This window comes from Camelina sativa, chromosome 5 (assembly GCF_030686135.1).
Source record: "Camelina sativa cultivar CO46 ecotype springtype chromosome 5, ASM3068613v1".
Lineage (NCBI taxonomy): Eukaryota > Viridiplantae > Streptophyta > Magnoliopsida > Brassicales > Brassicaceae > Camelina > Camelina sativa.
In genome coordinates, this window is record NC_141884.1 from 39,806,196 (window position 1) to 39,828,477 (window position 22,282).

The 22,282-nt window shown below is 34.6% G+C and overlaps 5 protein-coding genes across 5 annotated transcripts; 2 read left to right on the top strand and 3 right to left on the bottom strand.

The window, feature by feature from the left end:
* The first annotated feature begins 211 nt into the window (after positions 1-211).
* Positions 212-1,805, top strand: LOC104788319 (uncharacterized). Its single transcript, XM_010514067.2, has 4 exons — positions 212-644; positions 813-971; positions 1,056-1,164; positions 1,367-1,805. Exons 1-4 carry the CDS (start codon positions 303-305, stop codon positions 1,558-1,560), a joined length of 804 nt encoding a protein of 267 aa, XP_010512369.1. The 5' UTR covers positions 212-302; the 3' UTR covers positions 1,561-1,805.
* Positions 1,703-3,419, bottom strand: LOC104788320 (transcription factor DUO1-like). Its single transcript, XM_010514068.2, has 3 exons — positions 2,749-3,419; positions 2,399-2,651; positions 1,703-2,322 (listed from the first exon to the last, which is right to left on the bottom strand). Exons 1-3 carry the CDS (start codon positions 2,949-2,951, stop codon positions 1,867-1,869), a joined length of 912 nt encoding a protein of 303 aa, XP_010512370.1. The 5' UTR covers positions 2,952-3,419; the 3' UTR covers positions 1,703-1,866.
* Positions 3,420-4,097: 678 nt separating this feature from the next.
* Positions 4,098-5,789, top strand: LOC104788321 (UPF0481 protein At3g47200-like). Its single transcript, XM_010514070.3, has 2 exons — positions 4,098-5,205; positions 5,348-5,789. Exons 1-2 carry the CDS (start codon positions 4,161-4,163, stop codon positions 5,620-5,622), a joined length of 1,320 nt encoding a protein of 439 aa, XP_010512372.1. The 5' UTR covers positions 4,098-4,160; the 3' UTR covers positions 5,623-5,789.
* Positions 5,790-6,007: 218 nt separating this feature from the next.
* Positions 6,008-6,860, bottom strand: LOC147945000 (uncharacterized; the record flags this gene model as incomplete). Its single annotated transcript, XM_087451508.1, has 2 exons — positions 6,008-6,520; positions 6,614-6,860. Coding segments are annotated over 2 exons (480 nt in total), but the record flags the coding sequence as incomplete, so codon positions are not given.
* A 4,616-nt stretch (positions 6,861-11,476) lies between these two features.
* LOC147945001 (uncharacterized) lies at positions 11,477-12,365 on the bottom strand. Its single transcript, XM_087451509.1, has 3 exons — positions 12,191-12,365; positions 11,830-12,042; positions 11,477-11,744 (listed from the first exon to the last, which is right to left on the bottom strand). Exons 1-3 carry the CDS (start codon positions 12,312-12,314, stop codon positions 11,506-11,508), a joined length of 576 nt encoding a protein of 191 aa, XP_087307635.1. The 5' UTR covers positions 12,315-12,365; the 3' UTR covers positions 11,477-11,505.
* Between the last annotated feature and the right edge of the window lie 9,917 nt (positions 12,366-22,282).

The following is a 22,282-nucleotide window of genomic DNA, read 5'->3' on the forward strand; positions in this document are numbered from 1 at the left end:
CAAAAAGAAAATATTACTATTGTGTAATGGTGCTATGAACACATCATATTCTCGAATGAGAAAAACCTTTGCAGTTTCCTACTCTTTTGAAAAAGATCACAACCAGTTGTTATAAAAACAATTAATTTTAAGGGTATTATTTCTCAACAATTTACTAGGAGTGAGTGGCACTTATTAATGTTAATGACATATCCACAAAAAATTAAAAAACAAAAATAAAATATAATTCCCCTTATAAATACGAATCCATAACAGTCGCAAAAAAAACGAAGAGAAAGAAGAAGAAGAAAGAAACAAAAACAATGGAGTCTCCCAAATCAAACAACATGGATGATGGCAGCTACCAAAACATCTTCGTGATGCGTCACGGTGATCGAATCGACAATTTCGAGCCACTCTGGGTTTCAACAGCCGAGAGACCTTGGGATCCTCCTCTCGTTCAAGACGGTATGATCCGAGCGTTTCGTACCGGTCAAAGGATCCGATCTCAGATCGCGTTTCCGATTCACCGCGTCTTCGTCTCCCCTTTTCTCCGATGCGTCCAGACTGCTTCCGAAGTCGTCTCTGCTCTCTCTGCCGTCAATGTCGATCCAAACGCCATGTCTTCCCCAGACGTCCCTTCCATTGATACATCTAAGCTCAAGGTCCGTCAGATCATACCCAAATCATCATCTTAAACCACAAAAGTCTTCTCCTTTTTTGTTGGGTTTCAATTTTTTTGAGTCTAGGAAGTTGAATCGAACTGTGATAACCAATACCATCATCGTTCAAATCAGCTGAGATGTTTATTTATGTGTGCTTTCTCTTCTCAGGTTTCTATTGAGCTAGGTTTGTGTGAGATGCTGAACGCAGTGGCTATTAGGCGTGAGTTTGCTCCTAAAGATGGAAACTTTGACTTTAGTATTTCAGATCTTGAAGCTATGTTTCCTGAGGGAATGGTTGATCGTAATGTGGATATGGTTTATAAAGAGGTGCTTTTTTACTCTCTTTAGGACCTTCCAAGTTTTGATTTTTTACTTGATTAAAAACATTGATCCTTGGTTCCTTATGTTCAGTTGCCAAAATGGGAAGAGTCTGTTGAAGGCTGCAGAGATCGATATGTTAAAGTTGTAAAAGCTCTTGCTGATAAGTATCCTTCAGAGAATTTGCTCTTAGTCACTCACGGTATGCAAGTTTCTGACTTTTAGGTTCTGTATCTGTCAAATAACACTCTTGTATGGATCTTGTATAACTTCCTCCTTTGGCATTGATCAATTTCAATCCGTCTTAACTCAGTCAGATGTTAATCAGTTCCCTTCTCTGATGAACTATCCGCCGTTTCAATGTTGTTGTTAACTTCTAAACTTCTTTGATGAAATTTTTTCAGGGGAAGGAGTTGGAACTACATTTTCAACGTTCTATAAAGATACAACTGTGTATGAAGTAGACTACTGTGCTTATGTTGAATTGAGAAGAGAGGTTTCAAGTAAAGATGGGTCTGCTAAAGCTGGGGAGTATGAGGTGGTTTTGAGTCATGGTAAAGCTGGAATCAGGTTCAGTCATGATCCTGCCCAGTCATGAAGCCAATCACCGGTTTAGTCATCAATTTGTCTTCAGTGTCCTCTGTTTCTGTACTTTTGATTGTATTTGAACTGCTTTTGTATGAATTATGTTTCAAAGTTTTCATTCAATCGAATAAGATTTTATACTTCTGCCAAAAAAAAAAACAATACAATCATATTAACAAGGAAGCAAGAATTGTCATTACATAGTTAGATTGTTGCTTGAAACATCTAGAAACAGTTCTTCATATAGTTAATAGAACGGCATCAAATTAGACCTAAACACAACACAAAGGAAGACCAATCTACAGGCAAGAAGGACAATCTAAGGAGTCCGGATCGGATCAACTTGATCAAACATATCAGCAGGGAAATCGTCTAAGAAAACATCAGCTTCTTCATCCTTTGAAACATGTCTGCATCTTCTCGGGGCAGGGGAGGGCTCAGAAAACGGCTGAGGAAGAGCGAACAATGGCTCAGAAGAATCAGCAGGTCCAAGTATATCGTAGTAAAAAGGGTCGTCAAGTCTAGCCAAAAGCTCTCTGCTTTCCGGAGAAAAAGGGATAAGAGCTTGCTGATTTGCTGCATCGTTATGTGAGTCAGAGAACTCAGCTATAACAAGATCAGTGCCAAAAGTGAAAGGCTGATGCTCTAACTTAATACCCAAATCAGGCAATCTCAAGCCTTTATCATCAACTTGATCAGAAGAAGAATAAGGAACCTTCATCAACGATGAAGAAGAAGAAACTGTAATATCTTCTTCCTCAACCAAACTAAAACCCTGAAACCACAAAGTTAAAAAACTCAAAACTCAAAAACAAAGTAAAAAACTTGTGAATTTGTAGTCAGTAGATAACCTGAGTGGGATTGCAAGATTGACGGATTGGTTTGACGTGTTTGCCCTTGCATCGATGAGAAGAAGAAGTGGAAGCATCAGAGGAGGAGTTATGAAGAATCCTAGCGAGTCTCTTTTGTCTGCTACTCCAGAAGTTCTTAACATCGTTATCAGTTCTTCCAGGTAGATACGTAGCGATTCTAGCCCATTTGTTCCCAAACTCAGATTGCAACTCAATCACAACCCTCTCTTCATCAGCCGAGAACTTGCATCCACTTCAATCAACCCCCAAAACAACAAAACAAAACCCTAAATTTTTAAAGCAAGCAAATACACCAAAATTGAACAGAGAGAGAGGAGAAAGATGTGTACTTTTTGAGATTGGGACGGAGTTTGTTGACCCAACGGAGACGACAAGATTTGCCAGTGCGGTGAAGAAGACCTTTGGATCGAATGGAGCTCCAGTCACGAGGACCGTATCTCTTAACATGGTTGATCAATACTTCGTCTTCTTCGGCTTTCCATGGCCCTTTCTTTATCTCTTCCTTCTTATTATTCGTTTCCATTTTCCTCATCTCTCTAACTCTCACTGATCTCTCGGCTTGTTTTCTAATTTTGTTGGTGTTACTCTTCTCTCTGTTCTTCTTCTTCTTCTCTTTGGGTTTTGTAGTGACGGTTGGATGCGGTTATCACCCACATTTACCCATTACCCCCTCAACTCTCTCAGTACCCCACTCCCCAAGTTTCTCTCTCTCACATTTCGAATTTGCTAATTTTACTAAACTACCCTCGTGTTTTTTTACTTTACATTATTAGCCCAATACTAAGCCCAAATCAAGTGAGCCCGTCTAAGGCCCCCTTATTTTGTACATGCACGTGGGTTGTGATTTATGACTACTAATTTTCTTAATATATGTGGAGATTAGTGCGTTGAATGTGCGTGTGAAAGAGTTGTGCCTCTTTAGTCTTTATCCGCATTGTTTTACTCAAAACGTGCCAAATTCTATTTTATACGTATTCAGAAAACACGAAAACAGAAGAGAATAAAAGAGAGTAATGTATTCTTCTTTATAAGTTGCAATGAGCAACACGATAACGAATATTAAATTAAAAAATGCTAGAACATGACTGATTTTTTTAATACTGTTGATACCAGCCTTGAGCTGTGGGTTTCGAAAGCTGCATCTGATGCCTTCCTCTTTACGGTAATTAATTAACTTATCTGCTTCTCTTTAACCAAAAAACAATGGCTGAACCGGTTCTTTAATTTAAATTAATTTTCTTAATCTATAAAAAAATAAGGCTGCAAATGGTTGCATAAAATTAAAAGAGTTAGAAATATTAAGCTGAACAAAATTGGGTTAAACATTATTCAACTTATTCATCTCCAAAATAGTGGTTGAACAAGTTGAACAAATTTGCTGTAGGATTAGTTTTATTTTTCAACTTTTTAGGTTGAACGGATTGAATAGTTTTTTCCAACTTCTTCAACCTCTTCTATTCAAATGGTGAAAGTTGGTTGAATAATTTTTTTCAACTCCTCCAACCTTTTCAATTGTGCAACCATTTGCACCCTAAGTATAGTTTTCTTTTTGGTCGGAAAAAGTAAGTATAATTTAACCAATTTAGGATATGATTCTGGTTTCGAATCAATTACAGTATATTATATATTTTTAATCCGGATTAAGCAACTATGGTCATGAACTCATGGCCTACTTAAGTTGTCTTCTTTCTTTCACTATAAACTTAAAACTTTCAAGAGAGACTGTCAAATTCTCAAGACAATGGAACGAACCTTGGATCTTGAATCGGGCTCAAACCATGATGAGTCGACGAAGAAATCACCTGCTCCTGGGATGTGGCGTTTTCCTACAAATCCTGATCTTTGTTGTATCTACAGAGTCCCAAACTGCTTACGTCAAGTAAGCCCGGAAGCATACACGCCTCAACTGGTTCTCATTGGACCTCTTCACCGATCTTTAATATCTCAAGCTCTCAAGTCTCGTGGAGATATCACAAACACGAAGCTCATGGGCTACTTGAACATGGAGGGCCACAAGAAAGTTTACTTGATGGAGTTCTCACGAAGGGTTGAAGGGAAGAAAGCAGTCATTGATGGATTCAGGAAGATAATAGAAGAAGACGAAGATCTTATCAGGGCAAGCTACTCTGAATCAACGGCTTGGATTCCATCTCAGGAGTTCGTGGACATGATCTTGCACGACTCTGTTTTCATACTAGAGCTCTTTTTGAGGTTTTACGTAAAAGGACCAGAGAAAATAGGGGATCCTCTCATGGACGAGCCTTGTCTTGTACACACAGTCACTGGAGATCTCGTCTTGCTCGAGAACCAGCTTCCTTACTTCATCCTCGAGAAACTCTTCGATCCAATAGTTTCAATACTCTCCTCGCACGAGACGTTCCGTGAATTAACCATCACTCATTTTCGAGTCCAAGACAAGATTGGAAACAACTCAAAGTTTAGACATTTTACTGATATGGCAAGGTGTGTCCGCGTGGAGACAGTTCCAGAACATGGTTATGGGATATTCAGGCCTATGTATGAAATGTATAATGCGGATAAGCTAGACAACGGGGGAGTAAAATTCGAGGTCCTGGAAGACGAGCTGTTGGTCGAGGTGAAATTCACCAAAGGTGTTTTGAATATACCATGTTTTTTAGCTGATGACGATGCAGAGATGATACTTCGAAACATAATGGCACTTGAGCAATGCCATTATCCGTTCAACGCCCATGTATGTAACTACGTCATGTTCTTAGATTTTCTCATAGACACCGAGAAGGACGTCGACTTGCTTGTCGAGAAAGGTACTTAAATTAGTAGATTGACCTATTTATCTTGTCTATTTGTGTTTGTATCTTCACACTTTAATATGTTGTGAGATCCTAACAACTTGTGTACGTACGAGTGAGTATTGATTGATTCATTATGGTTTTTGGTTTTTGTAAGGAATAATAAACAATTGGCTTGGGCAACATCGTGCGGTAGCTAAGATGGTGAACAAGCTCTGTCTAGGAGTCATGCATGATGGCTCTTACTATTGTGATATCGCAACGGAAGTAATGGAACACTACAACAACAAATGCAATAAGTCACACGCCATCCTAAGGCGCGTGTATTGCAGCGACCTGTGGACAGGGACAGCCACCGCAGCCGCTACGTGTCTACTGCTGATGACTCTTGTCCAGACGGTATTTTCGATCATTTCAGTTATAAAGAAGTGAAATTCTTTCACCCTTGTTCGAATTAATATAGCTAGTACGTAGTGACTAGCTAGATTTGTTGTCCGTCTAAATAATCACTTTATTAATTTCTTGTCCCAAAAATATTATGAAGTTGTAGAGTTTGATTCGGAGAGTTATCGCAATCAATAAGCTAATTTGTACTGACTCATTTAACTTTTAACGAATTTAACTTTCTTCTTATGAGTAGGAAAGATCGTCGGAAAGCTATGAAAGTTTAAACTATCGATCGTAACATCTGACTGTTTTGTTTTATGGGTGCAGGTGAAAGTGAATTTGTTATTATAAGAATCAATTCACAGATTTGCCAATATTATGATTGCGAAAAAATTAGTAACAGTTGCTGTGCCCTTAGTGAAGAAATGCATTTTAGGACGAAATAAAACCTCTCCATAATCATTGATAAAAAGTCAATGTTTTTCATACACACACAAACGACATTAAAAACAAACTACATTAATTAGCTATCGAGAACTAAAGAGTAAGCCTGTTCGTTTCGTCGCCGCAATTACCTGCGGCTGCGGCAGCCGCATGTGTTGTTGTTCGTTTGGTTGCGATAGGTGCTTGCGGCGAACGCTGATTCTAATTTTGAACGTCGATTAGTTGCGGCGATCAAAAAGGTTGCGTCCCTATGTTTTGGGTCTCATTCAACAACGCTTAGAGGTTCTTCTGGTCTGGGGGATAGGCTTCCCCTCGGCAGATAGTTTTGCCCAAAGGACAACTTGATTCCAACTCCTAAACTCTTTGTCAGCGTCGTCATAGTTGCTATCAGAGATAAAAATTATCATTGATCGTGCTTTACCGTGACTACCAGCATAAAAACCCATGTCACCTAAAAGAGCCATATCTCTCCGATGATGCTTATGCTCTCCTTTCGGGCCTGAAACCAACCATAAAAAACACGCAGACATATGAATAATAATAAACACCAGACAAGAAAAATAATAAGATATAATTAATTAATGATATTCACCTCTTGCTACGCGCTTGAGTTTGATTCCGGCGTAAGCAAATTCATAGTCCGGGGTCCGATTCTTATCACTAGCAAAAGCCCTGATTGTGATCGGACCACGATGTCCAACTTCCGCAAGTGTCGCTTTGATATTCTCTGCAACATCACGAGCAGTGAGACCATCAGGGATCTTGTAGTCCTCGACGTCCCAGAAGACGCCTGCTGCTTTAGGCACTGCGGAGATTTTTATTTTATTTTTAACAATCAATTAAGACGCATTAAAACACAAGGACGATTTAGGAATCGAAACACGGTAGTATATTTGCAATTTCTTCAACTACAAAAAGAAGAAAAAAAAAAGAGATAGATAAAACAATTCTAAAATCACCAAGGTCTTCGGTATCAGCCATGGTACTAATGGACTGATCGAAACATTTGGAGAGAAAGGGGCGGAACAAAGGCAGACGAGAGTTGATCAAAGGCAGACGAGAGTTGATCAAAGGCTTGCAGCTACGAAATTGACTCATAAACATGGTGTTTTGACAGGAGAAAGAGCCAGCCGGAAACAAAAAGGAAGACGAGTGAGAGTGAGAATTAGGGTTTATGATGTCAATATATAAGAAAAATGAAGGGGTATAGCGGTTTTATAGCTAACGAATACTACTGACTAAGTCCATAGCTCACTTTCGTAAATGGCCCTTCTTAAAAAAAAACCCTATAAGAATAAACTAAAAACATACAATATGATAATATGTATATCGGGCTAAAAGCTGCCGGAAGGAATATAAAATTATAATTTTTGAACTTCTTAAAGATTGTAAAAAGATTAGGATTTAACCTGGAAGAATGTAAAAAGATTAGGATTTAACCTGGAGTAGTATACTGTGACATAATTTTATTCTTTATATTATCATAATTTAATATTGATGGTTTATATTATCATAATTTAATATTGATGGTGTTAATTAACAAAAGTCAAATTAATGATTTACCTAGGGGTGGGCGTTCGGTTTGGTTTTGGTTCGGTTTTTTTGGTTTACGGTTTTTTTTTTTGTATTATAAAATTGAAACCATATAGAAACCACATGTATTTTGGTTTGTTTTGACGGTTTATCGGTTTTATTAAAAATTGAACCATATAAAAATCATATGTATCTCATTTTGGTTTGGTTACGGTTTTATTAGATTATTCCATATTTTACAACCAAAAAAGTTAAGTTTGTTGCATAAAATAAACAAAAAAATAGATATATTCAATAAGTTATACATAATTTCAAATAATAGGGTCTAAATCTAGTTTAGGAAACCCAAAACTTCCAAATAAATACCAAATCAAAATAATTCAAATAATTATTAAATATAATATAAAGACATTATTAAATATAATATAAAGTGCACATATATAATAAATTTATATAGATATTCAAAATATTCATCGAACCAAAAAAACCATTTGGTTTTACGGTTTTTAACCAAACCAGACCCAAACCATTTGGTTGATAAATATGACAACCAAATGAATTTTTAGACTAAACCGTAACCAAACCAAACCATTTATTTTTGTTTGGTTTGGTTTGGTTTTTTGGATTACAGATTTTTTGCCCGTGGTGTAGGACCCAGTTACTAATATCTTAAATTTATATTAATATCGATTCAAACCGTTTCACCATATAATCTCGTCTAACAATATTTTAAAATTTTTCTAATAGAAATGTTCATAGTTTAAAATTTTTTATATCCAGTAATTAAATGGTTCGACTAAATATACAAATTAAACCGAATATATTTTTTTAAATTTGGATGCTTGTTTAGTTAAATTTCATGCTCATTCAAATAATTCATTTTGCTTTTATTTATAATATCACACTAAACCATTGTCCAAAAACTAGATTAGGTACCTACACGCTGTGCGGGATTTTAATTTAAAACTTTTATCAATACAAAATTTTAAATATAAATATAATCGTTAGAATTTTTAAAAGATTTTACTTTATGTATGTGCATTATTTTCTAAGAGTTTAGTAGAAAAAATAAACACTTTTCACTATACAATCTCATCGTTATCTTCTACGAATCACTCGTCGTCTCCCGATATCTACTTTCTTTTCACATTCTATTGGATCACATGTTATATATTCGATATGAATTGATTCTCAAGAAATATCATATCTATTTCCTCCTTACTACTCCCTCCGTTAATAATATAAGATATTTTAGAGAAATTTATTTGTGTCATAATATAAGATGATTTCAAGTTTTATGCAATTTTTAATTTAATAGGATATCTTATATCAATTCTATTATGTAGTGCTGTTTATAATTGGTTGAACTTTTTAAAATTATACACTTCTTAATCTTCATGTTTTTAGTTAAAATATCATATATTTTGAAATGGAAAAAGTATTTTTCAATACTTATTTTTCTAATAAGTTGCATGATTTTCTTTTGTTATAGTGATTGTCAAAATATCTTGGGGAGATGTTTGTCATGAGGTTTCTTTATTGTGTTTTGTTGCATGTAAAATTGCTTATAGAGCGGTTCGAGGGATGGCGCTTGGGAGGGGACCATATAAAATGCTCTGGTCCCTGACCTGAGGAGATGTACGGGCCTAGGCCCGGAGCCTCTTAGTAATTTAAAAGAAAAAAAAAATTGCTTATAGAGAACAAATCTCACACATGAACTCATTTCTATTTACATACATCGAATTTCAACGTCAAATTTTTCATTTTATCTTGAACGTTTGAAAGATATAAATTTTCTTTTTCACATTTATAGTTCTCGATAGTATGAATTTAGAAAATATTTTTAATTTTTATATTCCTAAAATGTGTCACTTACTACTCCTTTTGGTGTACCCCTTTTCAAAAATAACTCTTTCATCTATCCATTTTAAAAAACACCCCTTTTTAAATATGAAAAATTGTAAAGTTTTATATGGTTTATAAGGTGCTTCTAGATAATAACTACTATTTGGAGACTCAATCAAATATTATAAAGTTTTAAAAGGTTTTAAAAAGCTTTTACAAGATTTTTAAGAGGTTTACAAGGGTTTTAAAAAAAAATTTAAACAATTTTAAAAGGTATTTATACAATATTTATAAAATATATAAAATATTTTATAAGCATATAAAGGTAATTTGTGTATCTTATTATATAAAGTTTGATGTCAAAGTTACTCATTAACGAGATCGTGACACGTATCAATTGTATCGATAAAATATCGACACGTGTTCAGATTACTAATTAATATGATCACGACATGTGTCGAATTAACAATCTTAGATTTTGACACATGTCTAAGTTTAGTGATTTTAGATTTTGACACATGTATAAGTTAATCACTAAAAAAAGTTAAAAAAATATTTAGCAAACAAAAAAAAACTAATCCAAAAGCAAAAAAAAAATGTTTACCTATCACCGTAAGGAAATAGAGCATATGTTTTATTATATAAAGATGTATCTTAATTGATATCTCATATCAAATCAAAACTTTAAGTACGCTATAAAATCATGAACACCAAAGAAACAAATACAAACCATGATCATAAAACCTTGTTAGCAAAAAAAAAAAAGGGGTATAATGATTGTTGATCAGATTGCTATGATCGTAAAGACACTTGCAGATGAACCTCATATAAGGTTGGATTTAACTAAACTTCATATATGGATAGACAAACTAAATCCATATGTAAGTAAAATATTTATGTAATGCTACACATATATCTTCGACTACTTCCACCTTCTGACTATTTTCACATTATTAATAATAGACATCATATTATTTAAAATTTTTTTTATTGATTTTCATTGTGTAACATAGTTTACCAAAATACAAGTTTCTCAAATTACAACTTTGCAACTTAGACGATGGTAAGGACTTCTATTATGTTTGTCTTATACAATTTGGGATGACGAATCTACATACTATCAATATTTGTTTATTCCTTCTTTTTAATATTTTAGTTTAATTATGTTGTATTATTTTTAGATTTTAGTTATACTATTTAGTTAAATTTGATTTTCTTATAAGAAATTCATGATATTTTAAAATAAAATTTTCTATATTATTATGAGTTTATTTTTTTTATTTTTCAGTTAAAAATATGTAAGATCAATATTTATTTATTCCTTTCAAAATAAATTTTTTAAATTTTATATGTTGTAGTTTTTTTAGATTTTTTTTATTTTAGTTTATATTTTATATCTATAAATTATCTAAGACTCATATATCATCGTGGTTATAAACTTTTTGTAACTATCTTTTAGTTTCTCAAATTTTATTGGGTTGGTCATAAACTCATTGCAATCGTGTAGATATTTTTTTTTCAGTTTTTCATCCAAAACTTTTTTTTTGGTAAATAATTTTAGTGGTCAAATAAGCTGTCACTACAAATTTTAGTGGTGAAAAGAAACTATGTCAAAGTGAAAGTAAAGAGACAAAAATTGACTTAATTTATTCACATAGATATTTTATAGGTGGTGATAAATTGAGTATTTTAACAACAAAATATTTTAGTATGTAAGAACACATTATTAGTGGTAAAACATAGAGGAAAATTGTACGTGTATGCTAATAAAATGACGCTTTGACGGGTTGATTGCATGTAAAAAAATTAGTGAATAAGTTGTTAGACGTAATGGTTAATGTTTGAAAAATATTTTGGTGGTCGATAATTTAGCTTTAGGTTATTGTAAGAATTGTAATAATAATTTTAAAATATAAGAATATAATTAGTGTATTAAAGTAAAAACTTCTCTATAACTAAAAATATTTATCTATTTATTTTTAGAAAATATATCTCAATTACAAAATAAATATTTTTATATTTTAAAAAAATTTTGTTTTATTAAATAATTTTAAAAAACAAACTATAGAAAAGTGAATCGAGAACCAAAGAGTGTATGGGTCTCATTCAATCACGCGCAGCGGTTCTTCTGGTCTGGGGGATAGGCTTCCCCTCGGCAGATAGTTTTGTCCGAAGGACAATATAATTCCGACTCCTTAACTCTTTTTCAATGTATTCATAGTTGCTATCTGAGATATACATTATCGTTGCTCGTGCTTTATCCTGACTAGCATTAAGAGCAAAAGAACACATGTCACATAAAAGAGACATATCTCTCCGATGATGCTTATGCTCTCCTTTCGGACCTGAAACCAACCATAAAAAACACGCAGACATATGAATAATAATAAACACTAGACAAGTAAAATAAGAGAATTATTAATGATTCACCTCTTGCTACGCGCTTGAGGTGGATTCCGGCGTAAGCAAATTCATAGTCCGGGATCCGATTCTTATCATTAGCAAAAGCCCTGATTGTGATCGGACCACGATGTCCAATTTCCGCAAGTCTCGCTTTGATATTCTCCGAAACAGCACGAGCAGTGAGACCATCAGGGATCTTGTAGTCCTCGACGTCCCAGAAGATGCCTGCTACTTTAGGCACTGCGGATATATATATATATTTTAACAATTAAGACGCATTAAAGCACAAGGACGATTTAGGAATCGAAACACAGTAGTATACTTGCAATTTCTTCAACAAAAAAAAAAAAATTAAAAAAAGAGATAGATAAAACAATTCTAAAATTACCAAGGTCTTCGGTATCAGCCATGGTACTGAAGGACTGTTCGAAACATTTGGAGAGTACGGGGCGGAACAAAGGCAGACGAGAGTTGATCAAAGGCTTGCAGCTACGAAATTGACTCATAAACATGGTGTTTTGACAGGAGAAAGAAAGAGCCGGAAACAAAAAGGAAGACGAGAGAGAGAGAGAGTGAGAATTAGGGTTTATGATGTCAATCATATATATAATAGCAGAGTTTTCTCTCGTTAGAGAGCTCCACCTCAACATAATTCTTTATAAATTTTGTGGACTTTGTCTCTAATTTGAAATTATGTGGGCTTTATCCAGTTTTATAAGCCTACTCTTTTTTATTTAATTTTCCAGAACATAAGTATTTTGATGACAAAATATTAAAAACGTAGAAATATCACTATCAAGACATTTTTAATCGACATGATTCTAAGATAAACCATCAGTCCAAAACATCAAAACCAGTAAAATTTTTTCGAAATATACAGGAAAAGAAAACAAAATGGTATTTCTATGTATATTTTAGATTCATAGAAAACAAAATGGAGGTTGGACCAACACAGTTTAATCTTTTAGATTCATAGAAATCAACTTAATAACTAGATAAACCAAACAAAAAGAAACGAAACTCTTCACAACAACACATAGAATAATACACTATCAACGAGCATCAAAATAAAAATAACAACAATCTAATCTACTAAACAACCTACTTAGCTTCCACCAGCAAGCGAAACCAAAATAGACTCAATGAACAGTCTTCCCATGACTTACCAGAAGCATCACCAATCAAACAATCAACCACTCCCCTAAATTGAAAGAAAATGCATATGTGGATGATGAACAATCGAATTCAAAGGAAAAGGACAAAAATAGTCACGAAGAATGACTGGATGAAGAAGATAATTAAGTACGGACACTCTCATTTCAGAACAAAGCTACCAGAAAATTAACACAAAAATACGGTAAAATCCTATAATAAAACAAGAACTGCCCAACAAGGTAATAAATAATCTTTGGATAATCGCCAAGTAAAAATGGCCCATTTTGGCCACATATATATTGAGGCCTTAATAATACAATATAGATATATATATGAAAGAGAATAACAACTTACACCATACACAAACACATAGGAAAGGAAAAATAAATAAAATGTGAATAAAAATAAAAGAGAAAAATGTCATTAAATGCATGAAGTTATATAGTAAAAACGTTTTTAAAAAGGCTCAACTTTGCTTATGGTGAATTAAATTGTCAACTTTTATTATTTTTTCAGTTAAATCACAAATGTTTATTGACTTTACCAAATTAGACACATAGTTAAGTCAATTAACATATGAATTTTACAATGTAAGTCAACGTTGATAACTTCTGTTAAACAGTGAAACGACGTCGTTTGTAAGTTAAAAATAAAATAACAGAGCCGCTGCGTATATTGACAATTTTACATAACAAAAAATATATATATTGTCGAAGAATTTGAACCTTAGCTTTTTCTCAAATTCAGATTTAAGCCGCCAATGGATTCCATGGGAATCGTCATCTGAACTCCACCGCTATCCCTGGGAATGTCTCAGCGAGGAGATGGTGATCTCCGCCACGAAATCTAGAAAGTGAGATAGAATTAAAATTTGATAAATCGTAATGGAGAAATAGAAAAAAAAAATCATATTGGAATTGGTCAATGGAAACGCTTAAATGAGGAAGAAAGAAAATTTTACTGATAAGTACGCGGTTCTATCGATCGTGAGAAGGAGAAAGTCCAAATAAGAGATTACCAAAAAATATATAAATATGTGTTTGGTTAAGTATTGATTAACTCATCCAACATGTGGCAGGTTCGAATCACCATATCATGTTTTTTCTTTTAATATTACAAATCGACGTCATTTTACTGTTTAACGGATCTTACCGACGTTGACTTAACCCTATAAAATATATCCGTCAGTTGACTTAACTATGTGTCTTATTTGGCAAAATTAACAAAAGTTTGCGATTTAACGTTAAAAAATAATAAAAATTGACAATTTAATTAATATTTTTGCTAACTTCATGCTTTTATTGATATTTTCTCAAAAATAAAATAGAATGGTCAATAGAATAAGAAAGAAGCTTAAAATTGAAACTCCTCTCATCTCCTCCAGTCGCCCTAATTTTCTCTCTAGCAGCCGCCAAGGAAAAAAAAAAATTCAGATCTGAGGTCGGACTGTGGTGGCTTCTATAGCACCGGCTCCGGCCTCCTGTTTCTCTTCAGCTTTAACTTCGTTTTGCTTTCTTGTTGTTCTTTTGATGGGTTTTTGATTGGAGTTTTGTCTTTCTGGGCTTGGTTGGAAGTTAAAATCAAGTTGTATTTGCAGTGGTTAGGCTCGCTTTTGTGTTGTCTACAAATTGCAACAGCCTCCTGATTTTCCCTTGGAGGCCATCGTTTCACGCCATTCACGGAGTTCACAATGGTTCGGGTTCATGTTCTGCATCTGTGGCTTCGTCTCTGGTGATGGTGGCTTGGGTGCTCAACCACGCATTGGACTTCTCCTCTCTGTTTATCTAGGTAAAATCGTTTTATTTTCAAGTGTAGGCTGCGGCAGTTTCAGTGATGTTTGTCGATTAGCATTTCATCTTCTACCACGGTTCGGGAGTTTGATCAGGCAAGGTTCTTCCGGTTCTAGAAGACTAGCTTTCGTAATCTCCTGGCTGTTTTGGATACTTTGTTGGTTTTCCTCTTTACAAGGTGACTTTGATCATTTGTTTGATAGTGGAGATGTTTAGGCCTGCTAACTCTTTGGAGATTCTCTGATTCACTGGTTCATTCTGGTTCGATCTTTTACCCTTCTTGATCTTTCAAGATTGGTGTTACCCAGCTTGGATTTTTCGCTCTTCGACTCTGCATTTTAGATCTGATCGAGATCTAGTCCTTTGGTGTGACTTCTATCTAGGTGGTTATCTGTCGCCTTGAGTTCGACATCCCCATATCCGGAAGAAAGTGCGTGGAACTTGAAGTAGTTCTTCTTGCCGGGTTATGAAGCACAGTTTTAGGAGTTCTGTTACGGTTTCATTTAGGCAGTTTGGCTTCTCAAGAGGAGGTTATGAGTGTCGATGGTTGGCCGAGGGCATCTTCGATACGTTCTATCAAAGAATATCTGGAGTCCTGGTTTCCTTGGTTGGTTCGATATGTCTCCACCTTATCAGTTTCATATGGTCTTTGTCCTGTATTTGTTAGGGGTTTCCTCTGGTGTCATTGTAGCATTTAGCCTGTTGTTGCTTCCCTTTCATAGGGTTTTAGATTCTGGGGATATCTCCTTCTTCCTCCAGCTTTAGACTCAGGGGATATATCCATCATCCGCCTGCATAAGTATGTATTTCACAAGGTTTCACTTTGGCAATTTTAATAACAACAGATGACAAGAGAATAAGAAAGAAGCGCGTTTCATCTCTAGTAAGAAAAAATGAAGGGGTATAGCGGTTTTATAGCAACGAATACTACTGACTAAGTCCATAGCTCACTTTCGTAAATGGGCCTTCTTTAAAAAAACCTATAAGTATAAACTAAAAACATACAATCTGATAATATGTATATCGGGCTAAAAGCGCTGTCAGAAGGATATAAAATTATAATCTTTGAACTGGAACCAGAGTTTGGAAGCAGGAAGAAGCAACAACACGAGTGTATGCAGAAACCTTGTTAAGGAGAAATTTTTTAGGGTAAGACATGAACAAAGACTTATCCAGACAGTGTCTTCGATCATTCCAATTATAAAGAAGTGAAACTCTTCACCCATCTTTGAATTATTTAGCTACTAGTACTAGCTAGATTTGTTGTCTGTTTTAAAAAATCACTTTATTAATTTCTTGTCCAGAAATATTGTGAAGTTGTAGAGTTTGATTCGGAGAGTCATAACAATCAATAAGCTAATCTGTACTGCCTCATTCAACTATAGAGAAATTAACTTAAAGTTAAAAGAAATTTACTAAAGAAATGAAAGGTACAAAGAGTTGTACATCAAATTCATAGTCAAATCGTATCATATACTATAACATAATAGAGTGAAATCTTGAAACTTAAACCAGAAAAAAAACTATTAACCTTAATTAATATTCACCAGTTATATTTGAAAATTTAACATTAAAACAAAGATTGATCTACCAACAATACTAATACTGTATGGTAGAGAATTTATTGATTTACTTACTTTACTTAAGGATATGATCGATCTTCTGTCTCAGTACCTTACCTACATCCTCAAGTTCCTCTTCAATTTCGATTGTGATCCATGAGTAGTACGAAAACACCCATTTGTACTTGATAACTACTCAGAACTGTATGCATACATGGTGATAAAAAAGATGTCTAAGCAAGCAACACTTACCCATAATAAGTGAGGTTGAAAAGAGGGGACCTGGATTCGGGGTTACTTTTGGGCAAGTTTATCAACAATAGTAATATTCAATCATCACCATATATACTGAATTTTATCTTATGAGTAAGAAGGATCGTCGGAAAGCTTTGAAAGTTGAAACTATCATATATATACTAGCAGCTATTAGCATAGACTAAGGAGGAGACAACTCTTTAAATAAATGAATAAGTTTTAACTGGTTAGCTGTGAAATCATTAAAATACTTTCCTATTCACATGTATAAGATTTTTCTTAAGCTATAATTCCCAAGAATAAGAACATCAACCGAAATAAACATATTTGACCTCAAAATAAGGATCCATTATTGTGAAGATCTAGAAAAACACAACAAATTAAAGTAAAAAAAGACTCGATCTCGAACGACATTGGGCTCTGAATCCACAAACCTATGTTAATATATAAATTGACTTTCATGTACATGGACACGTTCGTGTGGAAATTTCCTCCTTTCCTTCCTCATCATTTACTACCTACTAAAGAGGGAAAATACGAACGTTAAGTACTGTCTCGTCGTCTTTCTTCTTCCTCCTCCTTCACATTTATTCTCATTTGCTCTCTCAAAACTATCACTTTATATCTCTTTATTACAAGACAAACTTCAGATTCTAGAGAGACAAGGCACTGGATTACATTTTGGAAATAATTAATGAACCGAAGGTTGAATCATGAACCGGACACGATTCTTGAGTTTAACGAATCGGCTCCCGGGATGTGGTGGTTTCCTACAAATCCTGAGCACCGTTGCATGCATCTACCGAGTCCCTCATCGTCTACGTCGTGTAAATCCAGAAGCATACACGCCACAATTACTCCTCATCTACCGAGTGAGTTACAGTTCTCCATCTCTTATCCTCTCTAACAGAGCACGCAGGCTCTCTAACCTTCCAACAACATCAGGATAATCTTTTACTAAACACTCTCTTTACTATTTATAGTGATTCTCATGAACTGTTGTTGCCAACTAACTTCTTCTTCTCTTATCAGCCTCTCTTCAATCCTTAGTCTCTATCCGCACGTGCCTCCTCATTGCTTGTATCAGCTCCCACACATGCTTATCAGTTCGTTAAAATCAACTAACTGTTTGAGTTGTAAACTGCAGATCCTTCCAGTATATATTTGCCGTGGGAGTTGTACGTACATGAAAACAGAGTCACAAACAGTCTTTGCAAGATTTTGAGTTCAGGAGACATTTTTTTCTGAGCATAAGAAAAATTACGGATCAAAAAATTTTAAAAGTAATTATAAGTTTCACATCCAAAGTGTATATTCTGACAAAAAAATTTATTGGTCTACAAGAAAAAGTGAATGTGTCATGGTTTTGATCATATGTAGAACGTAACACAGAAAAGTCTACATTTTTTTTTTTGGTCAGGGATAATTTGTCTAATCGAATTTAATCTCTAATCCATCGTTGGGAATTTCCGACTGAAATGTTGAGTAAATACATAGACTAATTATGGATGTCCAAAATAGAATTCAAACGACTGTCATTAATACCCTCTTATTGATAAAAGAAATTGCTTAGCCCCTCAGTTGTTGAGATTTCAAGAGCTAACTTAACGAAGTTGCTTTTGTTCGGCTGCATTTTCTCGAACCGACTGGAACAGCGGGGTAGACAAATATCGCTCTCCGTAGCTCGGGAAAACAATCTGAAAAACCGGATTCATAGATTCCATCTTAGGGAAGATCTAGTTACATAATCAAAAATCTTTGCTGGTTTCACAGATGATCGTTTAGCAAAGATGATTAAAAAAAGCTAACCAAGTGACTGTTCTGTTGCGTTAGAGAATCGAATCCTCAATCCTCACTTGACCTCTCGATCGATTCACGCAACAAGAACAACGCAACAACTTTGGTAACTCAGTTCACGACCGCAGTCGCTACGTCTGGGGAGAGACGGTGCTCTCAACCTCCACTAATGAATCGGAAAACACCTCCGATGTGGTTTACATGAAGATTAGCTCTCACACCCCATTACACCATGAGATTACATGAAGAAGAAGAGAAGAGAGTTTCAGAGAAATCCTAGAACCCGAGAACACATCTATCACCCGTACTCTCTCTAGGTCTCTCACTCTCTAAACCCTTAGTATAGCCGCAGAAAAAACGGACTAGACCGAGAACCCAAAGGTCCTGTTTTATACTCTCACCGACAAACAGACATGAAGCTCCGTGTGATGACACTGAGCCAACACAATAGATGTAACCCTCTGTTTCTCTGAGAAGCTTTCCAACACTTGAACGAAGCCACCTTTGGTTCTTGTTTGCTTCTGCAATTTCTTCTTCTCTTTAAGATTCAGTTTTAGCTTTTCAATCACCAGACAAGCTGTATCACACTTTACATGTTGGTTCTTTGTAGTTACTAACTTAGTATTGGGATCACGGAATAGAGACAGACACTTGTCAATCCTATTTTTTCCTAAAGCAACCCAGAGATTTTGATGCTCAAAGACACTCATGCATCACCTTTTCCGTTTTCAAGACATAACTAATTAACTTATACCACTATGAGTTTTTGAGCATTCTCAAGTCTCTTAGCGACCCTGAGCAGCTCCTTCCTTAAAGAGCTAGTTGCTTTGCTGTTTCCATAGCTTCCTCCCTTGAAATCTGGTATAAAGCAAAAACAATATATGGTAATTAGCATCCAATTGTATAAGTATAAAGACTCCGCAAGGATAAATCATACCGCTATGAATTCATCCACACTTTTTTATCTAAATTTATAGGTATAAATCCAAATCTTTGAATTTTGTGAGCGTTTATGTTCAAATACAAGAAAATAATTAGACGTGAATATTAAATCATAGTTCAAAAACACATTAATGATTGTTAGTAAGGCATACCCGGTTTACCACCAGAAAGGATGTTGCTTTCAGTGGGTTCTACACCAATAACCTGAAATATTAAACATCAAATAAGTATGAATTTTACTGCTTCTTACCTCTGCAAATGTACTCATAAAACTTTTATTTCTACTTTTACCTGTGAGTTGGAGTTTTTTCTCTTTGATGAATCGACGAACTACGGTTATAGTTTCCACCAGTTCCAATTCCAACAACAAATATATATCCACCTTGCCTTTTGTATCTTCCCAGATCTCAGGCCAGTGGTCTAGTAATGAATCTGCGTATCTAATAAATATGACATAATTAGCAGTTTACAATAACGATAATAAAATCGTTATTATAAAATCTCTAAAAATGATGGTGACATGAATGTAAACAAATCTCTAAAAAATCGTTATTAAAATCACAATGACGATCAAACCAAATTAGATTTATGCAACTTTTTAAAACCTATTTGAATAAGATATTCACTTGCCTCTTTGCTTGCATTACCTTCAAATAGGTGAGGGTATAGATGCAAGTAAAGAGGCAAGTGAATATCTTATTCAAATAGGTTTAACCTAGTTGCATAAATCTAAATCGGCTTGGTCGTCATTGTGATTTTAATAACGATTTTTTAGGGATTTGTTTACATTTATGTCACCACAAATTTTAGAAATTTTATGGTAACGATTCCGTTTTCGTTTTCGTAAACTGCTAATTTATGTCATATTTATTATATATACAATTCATTACTAGACCACTGGCCCTGAGATATGGGAAGATACAAAAGACAAGGTGGATATATATTTGTTGCTGGAATTGGAACTGGTGGAACTATAACCGGAGTTCGTCGATTCATCAAAGAGAAAAACCCCAACTCACAGGTAAAAGTAGAAATAAAAGTTTAATGAGTACATTTACAGAGAAAAGAAGCAGTAAAATTCATACTTATTTGATGTTTCATATTTCAGGTTATTAGTGTAGAACCCACTGAAAGCAACATACTTTCTAGTGGTTAACCGGGTAAGCCTTACTAACAATCATTAACGTGTTTTTGAACTATGATTTAATATTCACGTCTAATTATTTTCTTGTATTTGAATATAGACGCTCACAAAATTCAAAGATTTGGATTTATAACTATAAATTTAGATTAAAAAAAAGTTGTGGATGAAATCATAGTGGTATGATTTATCCTTTTGGAGTCTTTATACTTATACAATTGAATGCTAATTAACATAATCTTTTTTGCTTTATACCTGATTTCAAGTGAGGAAGCTATAGAAACAGCAAAACAGATAACCACCAGAACTAGAGTTTTAGCATCCTTGTAAAAAGATAACCAGAAAGGAAAAGAGATTAGATATTTTAACCAATCTTCTACTCTGTATTTAACGAGTCTTCTACACTGTATATAAAAAGAAAACCTGGAAATAGTGGGATTTGTCGACGTCTGATGAAATTGCCTTCGTGGAGATAATAGCAGCCTTTATAACCTGAAAACAGAGAGACGATTACAACTAATACGGCTAAAATACCTGAATTATGTTTACTTAACAGTGTGTCACACTCATCAGTAAATCTAAAATTCTCTGGTGTAAGCAAAACCAGAGAGACAGTTTTGAAGGGTAAGACAGAGAAAATGGGCCGGGCCATATTTATTTTAGTTATTCTGGGCCGGAAAAATACTGGACCGAAATAAAAGTGGATGTCTTAATTAAAACAGAGATAAATCAAATCATATTAACATCCTACGATTACATATCTAAACTCGATTACTAACCTGATTACGTTATCTGTTTAAACTTTAAACTAATAAACACCGGAAAACCCTAAGAAAAAGAAAGAGAGAAAAAAGATTAACCCTTGTTCCTTGGAAAATGCGATGGCGAGCTTCTTGGAGCGTACGGATCCCACGCATCACTGCAAATTATGAACATCAGATCAGAACACTGAGAGAGAACATCAGATCTCGTGAAGCAGAAATAAGGAGAGAGTAGCGGAGGAAAAATGAGTGCAGAGGAACCATCTTGAGAGAGAAGACGATGGAAGCTAGTTAAAAGAGAAGAGAAGAAGCTCAGGAGATGAAACCTAGAATCGAAAGCATTTGTAAGAAAACCCTCTGTGTAACCTGCGGGAAAAAGATGGACAGAAAAGAGAGAGAGATAGACAGATAGAGTGAGAGAGCTCCGGCCGCCGTCGTTGGAGAGAGAGGGAATCAGACGATGAACGGAGAGAGAGAGAGAGAGCTTACTTTTTTCTTTCAAAACTTTGAATCTTGACTGACTGAGGGGAGTACTGATGGGGTTCGCGTGACCAACTCTGATTTACAATTTATTAGTAAAAAAATTGTTTTCTTAAAAATGAAGTACTGATGGGTTTTAGGGAACAGCCGAACAGGTACTAGTTAGGACCGTGTCGTCCTAGGTACTACTAGTAATTAGAAGAAGAATAAAGAAGAAAACCAACAAAGTTTTGCTCCACGCGCTTCCGTACATGTGTAGGAAACGGTTCAACAGAGTTAATGTATAGGAAACTGTTCTGCACATAAACAAATTTAAATCAGAGTTAATGTCTAAGATTCTCGTTACAAACGAAATTTAGCGAGTTAATGTTATGAAAATCAAAAAAAAATATTTAAATGAATTTATCTTTTGAAATGATAGATAGATATTCTCATACGAATTAATTAATTTACATTTTTGAAATAGACATAAAAACACATTTATATACTGTTGTGTTCCTACCATTGAGACAATCTCAGAGAGATGAAACCAAACAACGAAGCTGTTGTTATGAGATGAAACCAAAACCTTTCATAAACACGACTAAACACATTTTG